The sequence below is a fragment of the Python bivittatus genome, unplaced genomic scaffold (assembly GCF_059951505.1).
Source record: "Python bivittatus isolate LINGU-HERP-01145 unplaced genomic scaffold, Pbiv_v1 ctg000350_np1212, whole genome shotgun sequence".
Taxonomy (NCBI): domain Eukaryota; kingdom Metazoa; phylum Chordata; class Lepidosauria; order Squamata; family Pythonidae; genus Python; species Python bivittatus.
In genome coordinates this window covers 41,101,235-41,122,162 of record NW_028277074.1, presented here as the reverse complement: position 1 = coordinate 41,122,162, position 20,928 = coordinate 41,101,235, and the positions used below count along the sequence as shown (strand labels likewise).

The following is a 20,928-nucleotide window of genomic DNA, read 5'->3' as shown; positions in this document are numbered from 1 at the left end:
ACATGATCAAAATTCAAGCACTTTGCAACCAGGATGTATTTATGATAGTTGCAGTGTCCCAGGGTTGCATGATCATCATTTGCAACCTTCCCAGGGGTCTTCCAAGAAACAAAGTCAATGGGGGAAGCTGGATGCATTTAATGACCACATGATTCGCTTAATGACCACATGATTCGCATAACGACCATGATGATTCGCTTAACAACCATGGCAAAAATCAGGCACAACTCAATGACCACATCACTTAGTGACAGACATTCCAGTCCTAATTGTGGTTGTAACTTGAGGACTACCTGTAGCATTCAAAAAGACTCCATAGGGGCTCCACAAACACTCTAACCCCAGGCCTGGGACCAGGGCCAGGTCTTAAGAGACTTCTGGAACTCCTGGAACGTAGATGATGTCCAAGACTCCTTCCTGCTCTTACATGCTATGATTCAAAGTAAGATTTTAAAGAAATGTATTAAAAGCTTGGGATTCCTTTATAATTAATAGACATTTCTACTGCATCATCATTTAGCCATAGAGCTTTGTGTGTACATTATTTCAGATCAGAAGTGAACAAAAATAAAATTTTGCATCTTCTGAATTGGCTTAACACAAAAATTGCCCAAATTTGGATTTTTAGTTATGGTAAACAATACATAACCATTTTTTTATTCTTTTTAAAATAAGTTATTTTCAAGCTCATATTTTATAAATGCTTAATCGCTACTTAAAGATAAATGAAGGGAAATGGTGTATTATCTCTCTCTCCTTCCCCAAAGGTCAGGATAAAAGGCTGTTCTGAAAAGAATCTGCCCACAGCCCTGGTGAATGTTGATAGGTGGAGTCTGGACAGGGTCTCATGCTTCAAGTGAAAATATCAGATAATCTTTATAAACAAAGCAAAACAATTGTGTCCATTGGCCTCTGCTATTTTTGTAGGTATATTTAAGATCAGTAGAACATCTTTTAGGCAAGACAATGGGTTGATTCACTGGAATATATTCTCCTCACCGGCTCAGGGAAAACTTCTGTAACCTTCTGATTTGCAGCTGAAACTGAACAAGGTTCTTTTGGCTTACCACACATTTTTAAATGCCTCTCAATTCTTTTTCTAAAATTGTTAAACTGTTTCCTTGGGAGTAAGCCTGGTCTTCCCGGGACCTGTTGTCTGGGGGAGAAAAACCTGCATAGAACCGAGCTTTTAAATTATGAAAGTCCCCGTAAAAAATTCCATCGGTGGGCGAGGATTACCTTGTGGAGACATCCCGGCGCTCTAAGAGCCATGGCTCCAGCCCGTAACAATATTCTATGCTCCGTGCTCTGACTGACGCCACCAGCCTGCATGGGCATGACGTCATGGTGCAAGGCCATGATGTCATGGTGCAGAGTCCGGGCCACTTATTCACTCGCATCGCCGCGCCGCTTTCTGACCAGACTATCCTTGCGAGGGGCTGCCGATGCGAAAACGGGCAGAGTCCCCTACCCGCGCTCTGCTCTTTTCCCCCCACCTCCGCTGGCGCTCGGGGCAGAGACCGCCCAGGGCAGAGACCCCTCGGTTTTACTGCGGGGCTTCTGGTGCCAGAGGGCGCTGAGATCGCAGCAGCAGCCGCCGCCGCCGCCGGCGCTGGGGGAGGAGTTTGTGGTTCAGGGCGGATCCCGCAGAGCCGCCGCCGGTTCCTGGCCGGCTGAGGAGAAAGAGGAGAGAGAAAGAGGCTGGCCGAGCAGCTGGGCGTCCTTGGCGCTGGCACCGCCGCCCGGGCATGAGGATGGCTGTCGGCGCAGCAGTGGCTGCAGGAGACGCGGGCTCGCCGAATCCCGGCCCCGCTGCGGTCTCGCTGGGCTTGAGCGTGGCTGTGGTGTCCAGCCTGGTCAACGGCTCCACGTTCGTGCTGCAGAAGAAAGGGATCGTGCGGGCAAGAGGACGAGGTAGGGGGCTCCCCCGGGCCTGCTCCCCCCGGTCCCCGTCCCTTTCTGGGCTTCGGGCTGCAGCAGAAGCGCTCCGAGGTCTTTGCAACAGCTAGCATCCTCTTCGGGATCTCCTCCCACTTTGCCGAGCCCACCCCGGCTTTCGTACGCCGCCTCTCCCGGAGCCCCCTGCTTCCCTGCACGGAGGTCACCCTCCGGGAGCGAATAATCGGAACATTCAGTAAATCAAGGCCTCACCACTGCCTTCCCCGGCCAACCCAGGGCCCCCAGGGGGGTCGGACTACAACTCCCACAATTCCCAGCCCGGGCGCTAAGTTGGGGAAGGCTGCCTTAAAACAGACTGCTGCATTCCATGCTAGAGGGTATCTAATTCAATTACTTTCCCCTAACCTTTGTTCCTCCCTAGGCATTATCTTTGGCTTTAGGCAGTATCAAACCTAAGAATTTAGCATGACTGTGTTACCCCCCCTCCACGGGGTAAGGGTGTACAGCTACCACAGGCGGTGGCTAACCCTTCAACTCTCAATCCACACCCCCCCAGCTTATTGTTGTTTTCTTGTTCAAGTCTGTAATCATACTACTCTTTCAAAAGTCACTTATGCCTGCATGATGAGCATAGGTACTCGACTTGCAAAGGATTATAACGGAGCGTGAACGCTAAAGAAAATCTCCCAGTTGTCAGGAACTAGGGGTTCAGACAGCCTCTTCAAACATTCCTAGTGAGATTTATTCCTTATTCCGGCAGATGCTATAGTGCATTACAGACTCAGATGAAGTTTGCACTTTGTATTTATAATCTGAGTTTATGCTTTTTAAAGTCAATTGACCCTGAGGGGCTTCTTATAGAATCACAGAGTTTGGACGAGACCATTTAGACCAGTGTTTCTCAAACTTGGCAACTTTAAGACGTGTGGACTTCAACTCCCAGAATTCCCCAGCCAGCCATGCTTCTGGGGAATTCTGGGAGTTGAAGTCCACACGTCTTAAAGTTGCCAAGTTTGAGAAACACTGATTTAGACTGTCAAATATAATCTATGCAGGAATGAAAAGAAAGCACCCAGGCAGAAGGCTACCCAGTGAATGGAAACCCACCACGTCTCTGGGGTAATTGATTCCACTTTCACATCGGGCATACTGTAAAGACATTTACCTGGATTCCGCCTTCCTGTAATTTAAACTACATTTTCTAAACTGGATTCATACTAGGACAAAAGCACAGTGTATCGTATCATGTCTCTTGATGCATTACGTATATCCGATCAGAGCTTCAGAGACGGTTTGCCAAGTGGCACATGGAAGACTCTGTGTTAGCAAAATACACACAATTCATCCAGTCCTCCCATAGGGTTCTATAGCCATTTGCACTGCTCTCTGGCCTTTGGTGATGATCATTAGTTCTCCTGTCAATACAGCAAGCATGCAAGCCCTCAGATCCACCTTTAACTGCACTTCTGTCGTGTTAACGGGCCATTTTTGTCCAGTAAGCTCATTCACTGAAGAAGGACTATATATTCTTGTAGGAGTGCCTAACGTTAATAGCAGCTATATGCTGAAGTCAGATATGGCCAGAAGGATGATACTGGCATTTCTAATATAAGCTGTTGCATGCCAAAGTTGGTCTTTGGGGGGATCCTTGCATTCAGTCTGTTCCCAATTCTGTTACAAGGCCATTCAGCTCTGCACCCCAAAGAAGTCCTACTGTAAGACTCTACAGTCTCAGATATTTCTCTGATCTCCCTACTGGCTCTAGCTAGTTACATATAACACCATGGTATTGATCTCTAAAATCCAGCTCTTTGATTGTTTGAGATTAATAAACGAAGCATTCAAACAACAACAAAATAAGTAGTAACTTATTTTGACAGGTTTCTCTTCAAATAAGAGAGTAATTTGTATTCAAAGTAACATAAGTATCTTAATAACTTTGCCGTTTTTTTTTTCATCAAGTTGCCATGAATTCTTATCATTGACCAACAGCAAACGTTTCATCCTTAGAATTCTTTGGCAAATTATTTTGATCATGAAGAGTGTGAAAGTATCACATGCAGTTGAAATATACTTTTGGTCTCAAAACCGCTTTACCAGTTTTATTACTTAGTTAATATAAGGAATCGAAATGCAATGTGCTTGTTCCATTCTGGAGAAGGTGACTGATATATAGAAAAATTTCCATGCTTGGACAAGGAACTGCATATATAAATTAATGCACCTCTGAGTACAGAATTTTTTTTCTTTGCATTGCATTACTTAAGAAATAGAGTTGGATGCACTGAAATGACTATTCATGTTCAAATGTAGAAGGAATGTGTATTCAGATATTTATTGTATTAAGAACAGAAAGACTCAGGTTCAAATCTAGAGTTATGCTGCCTTGTGCTCCTGGGAAGAACAATGGAATTAAGAGTAATTAAACTATCTGAGAAATATTTTCTACTTTCTTTCGAAAAGAATACGGTGTAATATACTTTACTTAATCTATGCCTACCACATGGACTACTGTACATGATGGCCTGTGTACAGTTGATATCCCACATACACAGGACCTTGATTATTTATTTATTGGCAGGGGAAATTATAACATTTTAGATACATTAAGTTCTCAAAAATAAACCTTATATACTGACCTGATTGCCATAACGTTTGAAGCCATATTTTGGTTTGATTTAGTTTGGTTAGATGACTGACTTGTCACAAGCTATAGATTAAATTGTGGTCAAGGATGAGTGTCCTAACTGCTACTTATACCTATGATATAAACAGCTTTTAACCACATCCAGCATGTAATCTAAACCCAGATCAGGGCTTATTTTGCCGTGAAGTGGCTATGAGTCCTCCAGGAAAATGAGATAGAAGAGCAATGTCAAATTAGAACCACATATGCAGCACCATCTCTGTTGTTCCTGCTTTGTTAACTCTTGTGGACATGTGTGTGCCATTTCCAAAACTTAATTAGTGGCATTACATATAGATACAACATCAAACACATTGGGCAATAGCACGTTGTAATTGAGTTTTTTGTTCAGGTGTCTATTTTTGAAAGTCTTCCCCCCCCCCTTAGCAATTGAGATATTCTATCAAATAGCAATTTAAAAAGAGAAAAAAATGTACTGTTTATAAAAAGATCTCTAATTGTTTGCTGATGCTGATTTTACCTGATATGTACATAGAAGCTAATTATTTGGAGCCCCATCCAGACCAGCTGACAGTGTTCTGTAGTTGTCTAGCATGTCTAGTTTGCATTTTCCACAATCACTTACTTTTCATGAATTCAGGCTCCCCTTTTGCTTTGTGTAAACAATTCTGAACTAAAAAGTAGAAGGGTTGGTTTTTTAAAGAGCCTGTTAGGCTCACTTGTCATTGTTTTTGCTCTCTTTTGAGGATTATGTGGGGAATAATATTTATATGCATAAGTTTTTGTCAGGCTTTTTAAAAACGAAATATAATTTGGAGACTAACAAGAACATAAGAACAACCTACTGGATTGAAACTTAATCCAGCATTTTGCTTCTCACAGCGGCTAACCAGATTCCTCTGGGCTTTGCAAGCAGAACATGGAAACACCCCCTCTCTCACTGTTACTCACTTGCATTTGGAATTGGGAGGCAGGCTCCCTCCAACCCACCATGAACACTGTGGCTTCAAGACTTAATAGATCTATTCTCCATACACCGTCTTCAGCTTTCTTTTAAAGCCAGTCAAGGTAGTGGCTATCACCATATCCTATAGTAATAAATTCCTCAGGTTAATTATCCATTGAGTAAACAAATACTTTCTATTGTATGTTCTTACTCTCCACCCATTGGATGATTTCTTGTCCTGGTGTCTTGATAGAGGAAAACACGTAAGCTAACATTAATAATGTAAATTTTACATTCACATTAGTGCGATAAGGCAAAGCATTGGGCTTCATGCTTTTCTATACCAAATACTTATAATTTGCTATTTTTACTACGCAAATACTGAAATCTTCAACAATACAAATTATGGATAAAAGATAACAGTTGGATCCTGATTAGGCAGCACTGGTTGACAACAATCTTTTGTGCTTTCCAAAATACCTTCCAATGTTTTCCAAATACTGTACTTTGTAGAGACTGAGGCACAGCATGGAAAGTTAGGCAGATATGCTTGTTTCTAACTTCATCTCCATTTCTACTTTTATTCATATCTGTAGAAGACAAGAACAGATTATCTTCTGAAAAGGCCTACAAAGATTACAAAATATATTTCAGATCTTAAAAACAGGCATAATGGTTATGTCAAATTCTACAAAAAACAAAACATCTATGAATTTTTAAACAGATCAAATCCAACCTTTTCATGAATATTGAAGGCATATGTGCATACCTGTTTATGTCTCATTTGATGAGGCTCAATAGTGATGCTCAAGAACAATTTCAGAAATCTATTTTTCTGGAATACTTTCCAAATACTTTAATCCGATAATATGATTTAAGGGGGGGAAAACATGCACATATCCACTTCCTTAATAGTTGAATTACTAATAATCATACCAGGGACATTGATTGATTACCTTCACTAGAAGCAAACTATATAAAGTAATACTGACTCACATGGTTATACAACAAAGGTATGAATTGCTTCATATACCTTGGCTAAATAATTAGTTGTATAAGGTGGGTAGTGGTAGAGTTAACATATTGTTGAAGCTATGGAAAATTGTATCTATAAAATATATATTTTTATTTAAACTGATGATCTATTTTTTTATTCTTCACTTATCCAGGGACTTCATATTTAACTGATATAGTGTGGTGGTCAGGTACTATTGCAAGTAAGTATACCTTCTATATTTGAACAATTTATATCTTAACACCATCTTGGGGAAGGGTACTGTTCTACACAGATGTGTTAGACAATAACTCTTAGGGATATGATCAACAGTGATGGTCAGAACTCTGGTCCAATATATCTGAGTGCTCTCCTTGAAGGAAAGTTGTTGACATGCTCAGCCTAGCACATTTTGATATGAGGACAGTGTTTCACTGATACTTTTCTTGTTGGCAGCACATTCATTCATTCCACACCATAGAGTATGGTGGCTTTGGCCAAACTATATAGCCCTCTCAGTCAACATAGCTGAAGTATAAAATAGTTTTCATCCAGGGATATCTACAAGGGGAAGTCAAAATCTGAATGATTTTCCATCCGGAGGTATTGGGTAATAATTGCTGGGAGTAATTTTCCCAGTACAACCGGAGGGAGCCAGATTGGATAAGGTCAAATCAGAATTTACTGAAATTATCTCCTTGTTAGACACAAAAATGTATTGGCGATGCATATCTTTTTTTCCTTAACATGTATAGTTTTGCAGGAATAAAAAAGGTAGTTTCTCTCAAATTAAACTCAACTCCTTTTATGAATTTGTCCATGTAGTTTATTAAATAGCAATATTAGAACTGGTTTTCCAGTGCTTTTTTGTAAAATACTATTTTGACTTCTGGTCTAATTTACAGCCTTGGGATTTTGTGGTTTCTCCCATCCAAGTACTAACCAGGACCAATTCTGCTATCTTTTTCAAGAACAGGCAAGACTATTTAAGCTGTCATCTGGAATAGGACTGATGTGAAAAGAGGATGGGTGGATGGATGGATGGATGGACGGACGGACAGACAGACAGACAGACAGACAGACAGACAGACAGACAGACAGACAGATAGATAGATAGATAGATAGATAGATAGATAGATAGATATGACTTGGGTGTGGCAATTTAGATTGCTTGCAATTCCTTTTGGTTTTGTTGATGACATAATCCTAAGTAAACATGGCAGTCTTCACCATTTGCTGACCCCCAGATACACTGGAATTCCAACTGTCTAAATTTTCCAATCGGTGTTGCCTTGCAGGCTGGGAATGCCCAAAAATTGTAATCCAGACACACCTGGAAAACACCAGCTTGGGAAAGGTTGAAATATGATGCTAGGAAATGTGATGTTCAGCTAGCACAAAACGCGCTGAGAATATACCAAGCCACTTTATACCAATGCAGAGCAGTAGTCATTTTAGTTAAATATCATCTACACTGACTCTATTCAGGATTATTTACCAGGAGGGGGCACCAACGTTTGCAGAAGTACAAAATGGAAATCTATATCCAAAATAAACAGTTTAGTGAGGTCTGAGAGTAGTCAATGAGATTTTGTGGGCAAGAGGAAATAGCAGCCGTTGGCGTCCGTGGAATGGCACATGATGTCACAAACATTACGACATCATCACACAAATGGCAGGAATTCAATACTGTATGTCATTTGCATCATGAGATTGCTGCAAAATACCTAAAACTGTGCCATTTGTATGCCTAAAGTCATAGCCCAGAAAGTGTTCCATGCTGTGCTACTGATGTCAGTTTTGATGTTACTTGCATGTGAAGCGTTGAGAATGGCTGCAGCTTCCCAACAGCTTCACTTCCCCATTGTCCCTCTGGCTTATCAGGATCTCAAAAAATCTAGGGCCAGAAGCAAAATCAGAATCCCTTAGACACAGCTCTGTGGCCTCTCAGTTCCAGAGCTACGGGTGCTCAACTTTTCCCTTCTGAAGACCCAAACTTCTTGGATCATTAGCCAGCTAGCACTCAGCAATTGTCTACTTTTGGGTGGTGGTGATATAAATAGCGCTGTGATTTAGATACAGAAATACAGTAGTTATTGCTTTAATGACAGTGCCATCATTCTTTCTGCTTCCTCTTTCTGCCTCTAAAGGCTAAAAAAGAATATCCCCTCCTCACTATTTACTAGTTTCCCTGCCCATGAATATAAGGTACAATCATACTAATTAATTAAAATGCAGCCAGAGAAACACACAGCAGGTTAAAATAGGATGGCAAATCATTAACAATAAAGCTGCCAAACAGTGAAGCAATAAAGCAATAAAACGCTGATACCCTGGAGTTCGATCAGTCATTATCAGAATGTTTTATTTGGTTTTCTGTTCACATATTTGTGTTTTTTTCCACAGTGGCTCTTGGCCAGATTGGGAATTTCTTAGCTTATACTGCAGTTCCTACTGTTCTGGTGACTCCGCTTGGAGCACTTGGAGTTCCATTCGGGTAAGGATTATTTCTGTTCTGCTTTTTTTTTTTTTCCTTCAAATCAGACTATCCCTTTGGGTACCTGTCTTCTATGCAGCGGGGTTCAATTTTCATTCCTATTATTGGTTTTTATTACTGCTACTGCCAATAAGTATTTAATTGTTTCTCTGTTCTATTCATCTGCATTGAAAATAACCTAGTGGTTTTTTTCCCCCCTATCTTCCCTTTCGATCCTTAGTTTAAGAAAGAGATACCAGTTGTGGATTTTTAAAGGTTTCTTTCTACCCTCTGAAATGTGCAGATAAAGCTTTTTTTTTTTTTTTGCAAAGAAAGCCATTTTCAAAGGTTTACTGTGAGGCTGGACAGATGTTTTCATCCCTCTAATACTGAAATGTAAATGTGCTTAAAACCCTCAGCTACTCAAATAAACTGTCCTTGGATTCTCAGAGATCCTGGCTTAAATGAGGTGCATCCTTTGAATTTTTCAATTAGTTAAGTGGCTCTCCTGGTGTTTCTTTTGAAAGTTCATGCTCTGGAATTGTATCCTGGGCTAAAAAGTGATTTAATCCCCAGCAAGTCACAGTAAGAAGATAGGCTGATATCTCTAGGACTTTGCCTCAGATAGCTATCCTTTCTCAAATAAATCTTTAGGTTAACGTCCATATATTGTATTCCTGTTGGGCTTTTTTGCCACGCATTGCCCTGTCCTCTCTCTGTCCAAAGCATCATGAAGTAAGCCTCAAGGGCAGCTGGTATTTTTAAAAGAGGTTTCACATCTCTGGTGCTGCACAATCCTGCTGGATCTGTTAAGAAAACCAATCCTGTATGAGCAGCTGCAAGAAATGTTCTATAGCTTAAAAAAAATCCCACATGCGTTTTGCAGGAGAAATCCAGTCAAAGGATGCCTTTCATTGATACAAAATGCAGCAGGGAACCACTCCTTTCCTATTTTGCATTCCCACTTGCCAGACCAAACTCAAATGTTAAAATGTAGCCCAGATTACTGGCTGGGGAATTCTGGGAGTTGAACTCCATACATCTTAATGTTGCTAAGGTTAAGAAACACTGGTTTAAACCAACAAAGAAAGCTATCTTCTGAAACAAAGGCTGTTGAATAATAACTTACAGAAGGGACATCGACAAGGGGAATCAAAACAGTCAAGAAGATGGCCCCAACTGAATGAATAATAATCCATGATTATGTGCATCACATAAAAAAGGGCCAGGAGTTCAATCACATGGTTGCCACTTTGATTTTTGGAACACTTCTTTGTGGACGCCCCATCTTATTGCATGTAAAACTTGATTCAAATGTTCTCTTTGACCCTCTTTTTCTAAGGTCCATTTTAGCTTCCTATCTACTGAAAGAGAAACTGAACATTTTGGGCAAATTGGGTTGCCTCCTGAGCTGCGCAGGTTCTGTTGTTCTCATCATTCATTCCCCAAAGTCCGAAAGTGTCACCACTCAGGCTGAACTTGAAGAAAAGCTTACAAATCCAGGTATTTAATTCTTTCGGTTAACCATGTTGCCAAGTAAATCTGAGTCACAAGAAAAAGACATAGAGAAGTGTAAGTTGCTCCAACATGTGATATTGGCTCACTTTGTGTTTGTTGCCAAATAACGTTGTGTTGTAAAAGGAATGCATCGATTCTTTCCTGCTCTTTCAACTTTAATTATGGGAACTCATTTGCTCCACAATCCTAAGCATAACTCTTTTTTTAACCAGCTATTGGGAAATAAGTTAGACTTATTTCCCAATAGCTACAGTCAGAGTTACAACTGTAGAAAATAAGGCAAGAATAACATAAAAATAAGAAATAAAATTTAAAGAAAAAATTAATGAGGCTTAAAATAAGCTTGCTATCTTACTAGGTAAAGATTTTTATATAGTTCATTGAATAATAAAGAAGAAATTAGTTGTACTTGTGCATAGTTTCAATTCATGGGGTTTAAGCAGCCTTATTACTCGGGATTACAAATAAGTGCTATGAATGTATAAATTCAACCAAGGAAGGCTGGAAATTAAAATAGTAAGTAATGATCTTAGATGTAATAATTATTGTTAGAGTTCATAGAATAAAGGATAATGTATAGTTCTTGTATTTATTTGAATGGCTTTTAACACAAATGGAAGGAATCCATTGGTCTCTTCCAGCTCTGTTTGGGATTGCAGCTCCCCAGATTCTTAGCCAAAGACCATGATAGCTAGAAGTTCTGGAAATTGTAGCTCCAAATGGACCAGATTGGGGAGGATCTATATATAACACAATTGATTTAGTGGTGAGTGAACCACTGACTGCTTCCAAGAATAGGCATGATTAATAAGCTATTTGTGGTTAACATATATCCTATCGTAGCACGATATGCAAACTCTGAACTGCAGTTTTGTCTCCCTGAAGAAATCAAAAAATAAAGCATGGTCTATGCTTAGTTACTTATGGCTTTATTCTCAGACTTTTTCCAGATGTAGGAGGAGATAAGGGTACAAGCTTACATGGCTTAATTAAGCCTGATGACTGACCAGCCCATGATGAATAACATGGAAGATGATTTAGATATGCTCTGCAGTACTCAATTTATATGAAAACAAAAAAATGCATTTTGAAAGATCATTTTTTTAATCAAAAGTATAGTTTGCCATGGTAAGTTAAGCAACAGACTATTAAAACCAGGAGCACAAATTAGGGATTGCATATTATGGTTTGATTCAGAGGGGAAACAAGGACTTAAGAGAAGGAATGAGTGTCTACGGACAACCCTCACAGTCCTTCAGGTAGTAGTCTTTCCAAACCCAATCCTTTCCAGATGTGTTAGGGTACAGTTCCCATTACACTGGAGTGCCAGCTGGGAAATAAAGGTCATTCCAATCTAAAGGCCATTAAGCTAAAGAAGTTTACTGCAAAATATAATTTGGAAGATTGTCTGTTTCAAGCCAGTGTGAGTTAATGTCAACTATATAAACGATGTACAGTATGGATGATTGTAATTTCCAGAATTTTGGATATACACCATATAATATAGAATTGTCTTCATAAAGTAGTATTTGGTAGAGCTTAATTATGCTATTATATTCTCTTTGTTTTTCAGTATTCGTGGGTTACCTCTGTATTGTGCTTCTCATGCTGCTTCTACTTATCTTTTGGATTGCACCCGCTCATGGACCCACTAACATTATGGTTTACATCAGTATTTGCTCATTGTTAGGAAGTTTTACTGTGCCTAGTACCAAAGGAATTGGACTGGCTGCTCAGGATATCTTTCACAATAACCCATCAAGTCAAAGAGCATTATATCTGTGTTTGGTTCTGCTAGCAGTATTGGGATGTAGTATAATAATTCAGTTTAGGTACATCAACAAGGCACTAGAATGTTTTGACTCCTCAGTGTTTGGTGCCATCTACTATGTAGTATTCACCACTCTTGTCTTGCTGGCGTCAGCCATTTTGTTCAGAGAATGGAGTAATGTTGGTGTTGTTGACTTCTTGGGGATGGCTTGTGGGTTCACCACTGTATCTATTGGAATTGTTCTTATACAAGTCTTCAAAGAATTCAATTTCAATATCGGTGATTTGAATAAGCCTAATATGAAGACTGATTAAGTTCTTAATGTTCAAAGGAATTGGATAATCCAGAGAATGATAGCATCTTCAAATTTTTAGGCCAGAGAAATGATAGCATCTTTAATTTCTAATCTTTGAGAATAACACCGCCTTTCATTCCTTGCTGGAATATGTGAAATGAATTAGCGTTCTTAATTCAATTTCTCTAGGACTATTGTCATGCTTTGTATCTTATGGTATCAAATGAATGATTTTCTAAACCTCATAGCAAATGGGATAAGAATTGCATCACCACAGAAGCTAATGTATTTCTTTATCCTAAAAGATTATTTATGTAGTGTAGGATTGAATTATTTTGGCGTATAAAGATCCAGGAATCTTTTCAAATGGTTATCCAGAAACTTCTGGTTGTGTGAATCAACTGTCAGCACTTTTTGTCTGCAACTGAGCAAATGCCATGAGTGATCAATAGCCCTTTTTAAAAATGTAGATACACTTCAAAAACTAGTTGGGATTTTCTTTCTATTTAACTTTTCAGCTATGTATCAAACTTCATTATTCTTCCGGATGTATTTGAAGATTCCACAACCATTGCTACAGACTCTGTGTGTTGATATGGTTCGTTCTTTCTCTGATTGCCTCTGCAATTTGGACTGATGATGTGGAATTCATAATTATGTCCAAAACTAGGGCAGTGTGTTTATATCTTAACATGTGTTCTCTCTCATACCAGCTGAAAGTTGCTCACAAATCTAAGTAAATACAGCACTTAGTTGACAGCTATGCCTTTTGTTCACATGAAGCACTTAATGTATGTCAACACATTACATTAATTCAGGAGCTTTTAATTAACATAAAACAATGTGAGGGATGTGATAGATCATAACTACTTACTACCTTTTTTGGTAGGTCATTTGTAAACAGCTGGAAACTACTTCAGTGCCTTTTCTATTCTAACAAGATAACTTTCATGGGGCAGTTTGTGTTCTCTTAACATTTGGGTGTCCTCATGCTTATCAACCTATAAAAGCAGAGAGAGACTAAAATGATATTTGAATTACTATGGGGTAACTTCTATGCACTTCCAACTGGTGTTTGTTTAGAACAGAAGTATTCTATTATAATAATATTAAATTACATTTCCTAGACAGTTTTCCCTAACAAATCCCAGTAAACTATTGCATAGCATCTTTTGTCAGGTTTTGAACTGGCACTTTTAGAGTTAAACTAGGCATTATGAAAGGAATTTGTGAGATGAAAGAAAAATGTTGATTTTTGTTAAGGGAAAAATATCCAGATTGACTAAGTGATTCTTCAGCAGGGTCTGGAAATGGTTGTCACTAACGTGGAAGAACAGAAAAAAACAATGGGCTTTTGTTTCCACTATACTAAAGAACAAACCCCTCAGTATAAAAAACTGCTAAATTAAAGTAGGATTTTTTGATTCAGAAATTAAGGGTTGTTTTTTTCCTAGGTAACTTACTAGATTTGATTCAGCAGCTTTGAGTGTGTTTGCAGGTTCCTTACCGTGACTTGATCTAAAGATAGTGAAGTCTGTCATAGAAATAACAGTTTCATGTCAGTTTCAAAGAAATACTGTATAAAATAGGTACATGAATACTTTGCCAGACCAGTTTTTATTTATTATTATGTATGCCCTTTTGTTGAACTTGTAAGCATACATTACTTTTTAAATTCACTGCATTTAAAATTAAGTTTCTGAATTCAGGAGGCATATGAGCCACAGGTGCTTGTGAGGGGAACAAGAAACACACTATGCACCGAGTGCAAACTCTGCCCTTATATATTTGCTTGTGATGTCATGATGCAAGTACAAAATACTGGCACTTGTGTCATTATGTCATGACACACATTTTGTTGTTTTGGCATCATCAGAGTTAGAAACAGACTCTGGCCAATATCATAGGTGTCTGTCCACACCCTCAAGCATTTTTAAGCATACTTGATCTTCAAAAGCAGTTTCTGACAATAACATTATTTGTAGTGTGTGCAGAAAGTTGCACAGGGCAGCTGCTTTTCCCAGTGGATATAAGCAATCACTGTAGAAGTGTTATGATTCCTCTTAAATTCTGAAAATTGCAAATGGGAAGTCACTTTCAAAAATAAGGTAGCTTACTATAAGGGCTCTTCACACGTTAGGGATAAGGATTGTTTGACTGTATGTATGTTTAAAAAAAGATCAAAATCCATACTAATAGCTAGTTGAACATTTGGAACACTGGAAATTTGAGTGTGTGTTATGGATGCTGTCACTTAATGGCAGCCTGAATGGGGGTTCTTATTCCCTATAACAGACACCACGGGAATGAAGGGGTGCATCAGAATATAGCCAGTCATAAAACACCCATTTTACAAAGGGTAACTAGCGTCTCACTCCCTCTACCACACTGAGCTGTCCCTACTACCCCAGCTGACTGTTGTGGTTTTTATGGGTGGATGGCCATGCTTCAGAACAAAGCCCATATACTGGGCTTAGACATTTTTGGAAATAAATCATGTTAAAGTCTGGCTTTCTTTTAAAACACACACACACACACACATCCCCAAAGCCAGGTGGGGCAAGGAGCCTGCTAAGTGCCAAGGGAAAAATCCACAGGCAGATTGGCATCAAAGGCGTCATTTTGCCACTTCTCTCCCCATCAGAATAAATAACTTCTGAAGTAACCTTTAATCAACCTTTAATCTGCAAACACTGGTTTGGCTTGCTTTATTTATTTAAGAAATATCTATGCTGTCTTCTTCCAAATGGCTCTAGGTAGCTTACAAGCCAGCCATTATTTCTAATGATCATTAAAATCTTCCTGTAATGCACAGAGAGGTTAAAGAAAGGCGCTGATATGGGGAAGATAAAAATGTTTGAGTCTCTCCCAAATGCTTGAGCAGAGATCCACTCACTCTGCTTGCCAGAGAAAATCTTGAATGCTTATACAAGCTGGTGTGGCCTTTTAGCTCCTGACCTTAATCAGTATTCATATCCATTATCAGTATTATTACCTATAGCTATTTTCCGATGTTACTTTTTAAACAAAGTATTCTGGCCATTTGACAGTGATCCGGTCACATTTTATTAATTCTAGCTTTTCAGTTTGGGTGATTTCAGTTTTGTTTTCCTTGAAATATTATTTAGGGACATGGCTTGAGTATTCTAGAAATTATCACAAATTACAGCTTGTTATTTATGCTGTTTTTCCCTCTGTGAAAAAGCACCTAATCTAGCCTGCTGGTAATAGTGCACATTTAAAATTGTATACACATTTAAAATCCATCAGCTGTTCTTTACTGATTGAGGCATTTGTTGGGATATCTTGGCTGGGACAACTAATATCTGTTCAGAATGGTAAGAGGTATGTCACTATTCTCCAAATAACGCTTCAGGGCAAAAGTGTATTTTGTCATCCAAGCTTGTAAGCAATGCTACAATTTAGTAGTAGTTTTGTTTTATATGTATGTAACATTAAAGAGTAGAATCTTATAAGTTAAAATGTTTTAGAAAAACCATTTTTGGACAAGCTATTACCAGATCTTGATCTAAAATAATTAAGCTACTAGATGACACCTACCAGCCAGCCACTCCTAGCTTTGGTAGCAGTGGGTAGAGAGTCAACTGACACCATAACTGGGTTCACACATTGCACTAAGCTACATATAGTTAGTTTGGCTTTGGCTTTGTTGTATGAAGTAGTCATCATAGTTTATACAATAAACTATGGTTAAGCAAACTATGGGTATGTGCCCTATGCAATCCAAGTTTCCTTGTGCTGCTGTTACCCTTCAGCAAGGCATTCTAGATAAAGAAAACTTTTTGATAAGGATGACATACATATTGTTATTTATCATCTGGGCTTTGAGTTTGATGCCTGCTAGGTTGAGACAGCCTTATAGCTAAATTCCAGAAAGTTGTATGTTTCACTGGCATTCTGTGTAATTTATATCTGTAGCATCTAACTTTTTAGATGGTAAATATAGAAATACTTATTTTTGCTACTTATTTTAACAAATTGTATTATTTCCTTCCCTTTTGATTTTCTGTCTATAAAGTTACCAACAATAATAGCAATACTAGCACTGGACCTGCTTCCATTTCCTGATTTTTTTAATGTTTCTTTTTTCTGTTAATATTTTGCTATGTTTTTTAAAGATGCAGTGATTAAATTATTATAATGTTAGAAGTGGTATGCCATACAGGGCAATAAATGTGCTGGTATCTCTTGAACTTTGGTCTTCCTTAAACCTCGACATGCCCTTACTAGAGTATTACCTGATTCATATACACAGGCTACATTGGTTACATTCATCAGGAGGAAACAATGCTTGACTTGTTATGGGAAATGTGAGTTAGGGTTCCTGGTTTACACATAATACCACACAAATTGGACTGTTAAGACAAGAAGAACTAAAAAGGAGTATTCACTGCTGTCAAAAGACTTCTGCTTTATCGTAATTTGTAAGCAGGGTTGATGATAGGAGCCTGTCCACTTAAAGGAATCAGAACTCATGTTTATTAACATGTTTTAAGTGGGCTGTGTGGGAAGCATTATACTACAATCAAACACACTCTTAAAGCATTTCATTAGAAAGTATAATGATGTACCAAAGATTCTTAATTCTCTTGAGTAGCATGTTGCAGGGTTTACATATGTAACTCCTGATACAGTTGTATACAAAGACTTAGACTCCCATAGTCAAATTGTATGTTTCATTGAAGGCAGAGTGCAGGATAGCCAAAAGGGCAGAGATGGGGGGGAAATAGGTGGGGGGGGGAGTTGGTGGTACTCCCTTACCTTACTGAGGCTTGGGGCCAGAATGGCTTGGATTGGGGTAGGTCCTTGGCTAACAACCAGTAGAATTCGATTAACAATGGTAACAGGGAGTTCCGGGAGTGCCGTCACTAAGCGATGTGGTCACGTGATGTCACACTTTATGACCACATTGCTTAGCAATAGAAATTCCAGTTCCAATTAGTGTCGTAACTCGAGGACTATCTGTATTGGATGGACAGAAGCCTCTGGGGGTGAGTGGTCCTGAAGATATCCAGGTCCTGGGCCATTAAGTACTTTAAAGAAGATTGCAACCAGCATTTTGAATTGCACCCTAAAACCAGCTGGCAGCCAATACAGCTGTCAAAATAGGGGTATTATTTGGAAGAACTTCGGTACTCCCTTAACTGCTCAAGTAGTTGTATTCTGAACTAGCTTAAGCTTCTGGATAGTCTTCTGGGGCAGCTCTAGGTAGAGCTAATTGCAATAATCCAAATGGGGTGTGTAAAGCATGAGTGACAATAAGTAGAACCTCCTGCTCCAAGAATGGTTGTAGCTGGCATACCAGTTATGATTGACTTGTCTGCAGTAAAGCAATTTATCAATATCAAATCATTGAAGTTTCTGCTGTTACCTAGTCCTGAATGTGTAGCTAAGTTTCTGTAACAACTGATGACTTAATCATCAGTTTCACTCCATAAAGACAAGCCATTTTCATTCAGGTCTATTATGTCCTCCTCCTTTCTCTTTAGTTTTACAGATATTCAACGTACATTTTTCCCCTTTCCTTTCATTTATTAATTCATTATCATTTACTCCTTTTACATTCCAAGTTCCATTCTTCAGTATACCATGGTTATATTCCAATGGAATTGTTTCAAGAAATGGCATTAGTAAATAGTGCTCTGCCTGTATAGAGCTACTCCAGAATTATTTATTTTACAAGATTTCTATACCATCTCCACTGACAGACTCTTACACAAGACACAGACTGCAATCCCAAACACATTGGAATATTCTTCAGTTAATTCTGTGATGAGAATTACAATTAACACATGCATAGTTGTTCTGAAAATGCCTCTTAGACTCTCACTACCCCAAATATTTTTTTCAAAAACTGTTTGGTTGCTGATTGTATGGATGTGAAAAAGAAAATTGCTTGTTTGGTTTTGTATACAGTGAAACCTAATTTTAATGGATTAATTGGGGGGAAGTGCTGATTATTCAACAATTTCCATTGAATCGGAATTGAGCATAGCAACATATGCATAAATGATGCAAATTATGCCATTTGTATAATAATGTTATTAAACAAAGTAAATAGGGGAAATTTGTTAAGCTGTACATGTGGTCTCATGCTCTGGTAAAAAGTTTAGTAAAATGAGATTTCACTAGATATGACATTGCTTAATAATAGTTAATAGCCTTGATTAATCCTGAATATAGTTCTATTGAAGCAAGTAGCTCCAAAGATGAAAACACTTGATTCTGAAATATTAAATTGGAAAACGTGTTATCCTTTCATATTCTTAAAGCAGATTTTAAATATGGCACAGATCCTTGGAAGGTCAAATCTGCATACGCTGTTGATGTACATCTCTCACTACATTTTATGCTTGGGGGTGCTTAAACTCCTTAAGGAGAACATTTTAATCCCTTGGGGTACAAATTAAATGCTATACCGTATAAATTAGAGGCAAATAATTTTAATAATCTCCTGGATATTTTTCAGAAACACTAATTAGAAAAAATATAAGTCACTGACATCCCAATTCTATGTGTATTTGCCTAAACATTAGCCAATTTATTTTAGCAGCATTTCTTAAAAATTTACCAATGGTAAACACATTTTCCACACGATTAAATTTGCAACAGGAAGCTATGACCAGTCTTGGCTTTTTGATACATGTACTTGTATGGTGAGTGAATTTGCAAACAAGTATTTGTTAAAATGTATATTCTATTTACATGTAAATTACTCATACACACCATCTAAAAGGTTTATAAAACCGATTTAGAGGTGTTAGCAGAGGTTAATTTCTTTTTTTAAAAATGGATTTGCTTTTGGGAAGAAGTTTTTACATGGAGCCCAATAATTAGAAGACTAATTTGATCCTTGTTTTACATGTTGTAGGATGAGGTGGTGATGAACATGCTTTAAACTAACATGTGGACACAAACAGTGGAACAGATGAGAAGATGTGAATGTTACAGGCTTAGTTGCTTAAATGCTATTGTGTTGCAGTATAGTTAGTACAAGCAAATTTAAAAAGGACTATTTTATTAGCTTCCAAAATAATGTATATATAGATTTGTTAAATGCTCAGTAACTTTAGCTTTGCTTTAAAAAAATAGATATAGGCATGTTGTATTTGCCTTGTAAACTAGCAAATTAGCAAAGGCTATTTATTAAGGTTTCTGACAATCTTATTTATTAATATGTAATGTTTTAAAATAAAAAAAGACATTTCTAACTCAACTACCGTTTTGATTTTGTTCTGTTTTGGCCTGATGATAAATCCTACACAGAGGTTCTATTAGACATTCCTTCATCTTATTTCCTTCACAGAACTCAACATTGTAATAGCATAATACATATTACAATCATTTTAACTCAGAGTATCTGTAAGAAGGGAACTCACTGGTTCATTATTTTGATTGGGGTATCACCTCTGAAACACAAGAAAAGAAATAAACACCTATAGCCCTAATAATGAGCTTTCTGATCACCAGTGTTCTATGTCTGGAAATCCAACTGAATGGCAGCTCATCTCGATTGTGCACAAATATACGCAGAGCTATTATCTGATTACTGCATATTCTTTCAGAGTCTGTCATGCTATATGGGTAAAACTTGATCCTCTCCATTTCAATGGTTTGAAAATATTGCACATTCCTCCATTGCAAACAGCAATATATGAGGTCTTGACCCTCGTTCTGTCCCTACACACCAGCCATTTGTTATAAAAGATCAATAAATGCCAAAGGAGTTGAAATGTGAATCATAGAAACAGTTATTTTCCTTTTTGTGCCCACCCCCAAGAAAGTAAACACACAAATCTTTGACACTCCATTTCAGAGTTCTTGAAATGGTTAGCTGAAGTATTTCAAATTAAATTAAGAAATGCAAAAACGATACTACCAATAGAAGCTAGCTGAAAAGGAATACAGTAATACCTCGGTTCACGAACGCTTCTGTTCACGAACAATTCAGTTCACGAACAGCAGCGTTCGCAAAATTTTGCTTCTGTTTGCGAACTCTGCATTGGGTGATGAACACGACTCGCGGCCATCTTCCCTGCTCTGACACATGGTCGTGGCTTCCTGTAGGCAAGATCGCGGTCGCAGACAGACACTGGCTGTGAAGCTTTTTGGTGTGCTTTTTAGCTTGGCTCCAAAGAAAGTGCAGAGCAAGCATGGAGGTAAAAAGAAAGTGCAGAGCAAGAATGGTAAGAATAAGGTTTTGAAGAAAATAACCATTGAATTGAAGAAGGAAATTGTAGAAAAGCATAACCATGGTATTCATGTGACTGATCTGGCCTTGGAGTACAAGATGGCGAAGTCAACAATCTCAACTATTTTGAAGAATAAAGATGCCATTAAAGGAGCTGATGTGGCAAAAGG

General features: G+C 38.3%; 1 protein-coding gene across 1 annotated transcript; it reads left to right on the top strand.

The window, feature by feature from the left end:
• Positions 1-1,540: 1,540 nt before the first annotated feature.
• On the top strand, positions 1,541-19,777 carry NIPA1 (NIPA magnesium transporter 1). The gene is made up of 5 exons (XM_007443788.4): positions 1,541-1,914; positions 6,662-6,709; positions 8,893-8,983; positions 10,305-10,465; positions 12,054-19,777. Exons 1-5 carry the CDS (start codon positions 1,749-1,751, stop codon positions 12,563-12,565), a joined length of 978 nt encoding a protein of 325 aa, XP_007443850.1. The 5' UTR covers positions 1,541-1,748; the 3' UTR covers positions 12,566-19,777.
• The last annotated feature ends 1,151 nt before the right edge of the window (positions 19,778-20,928 follow it).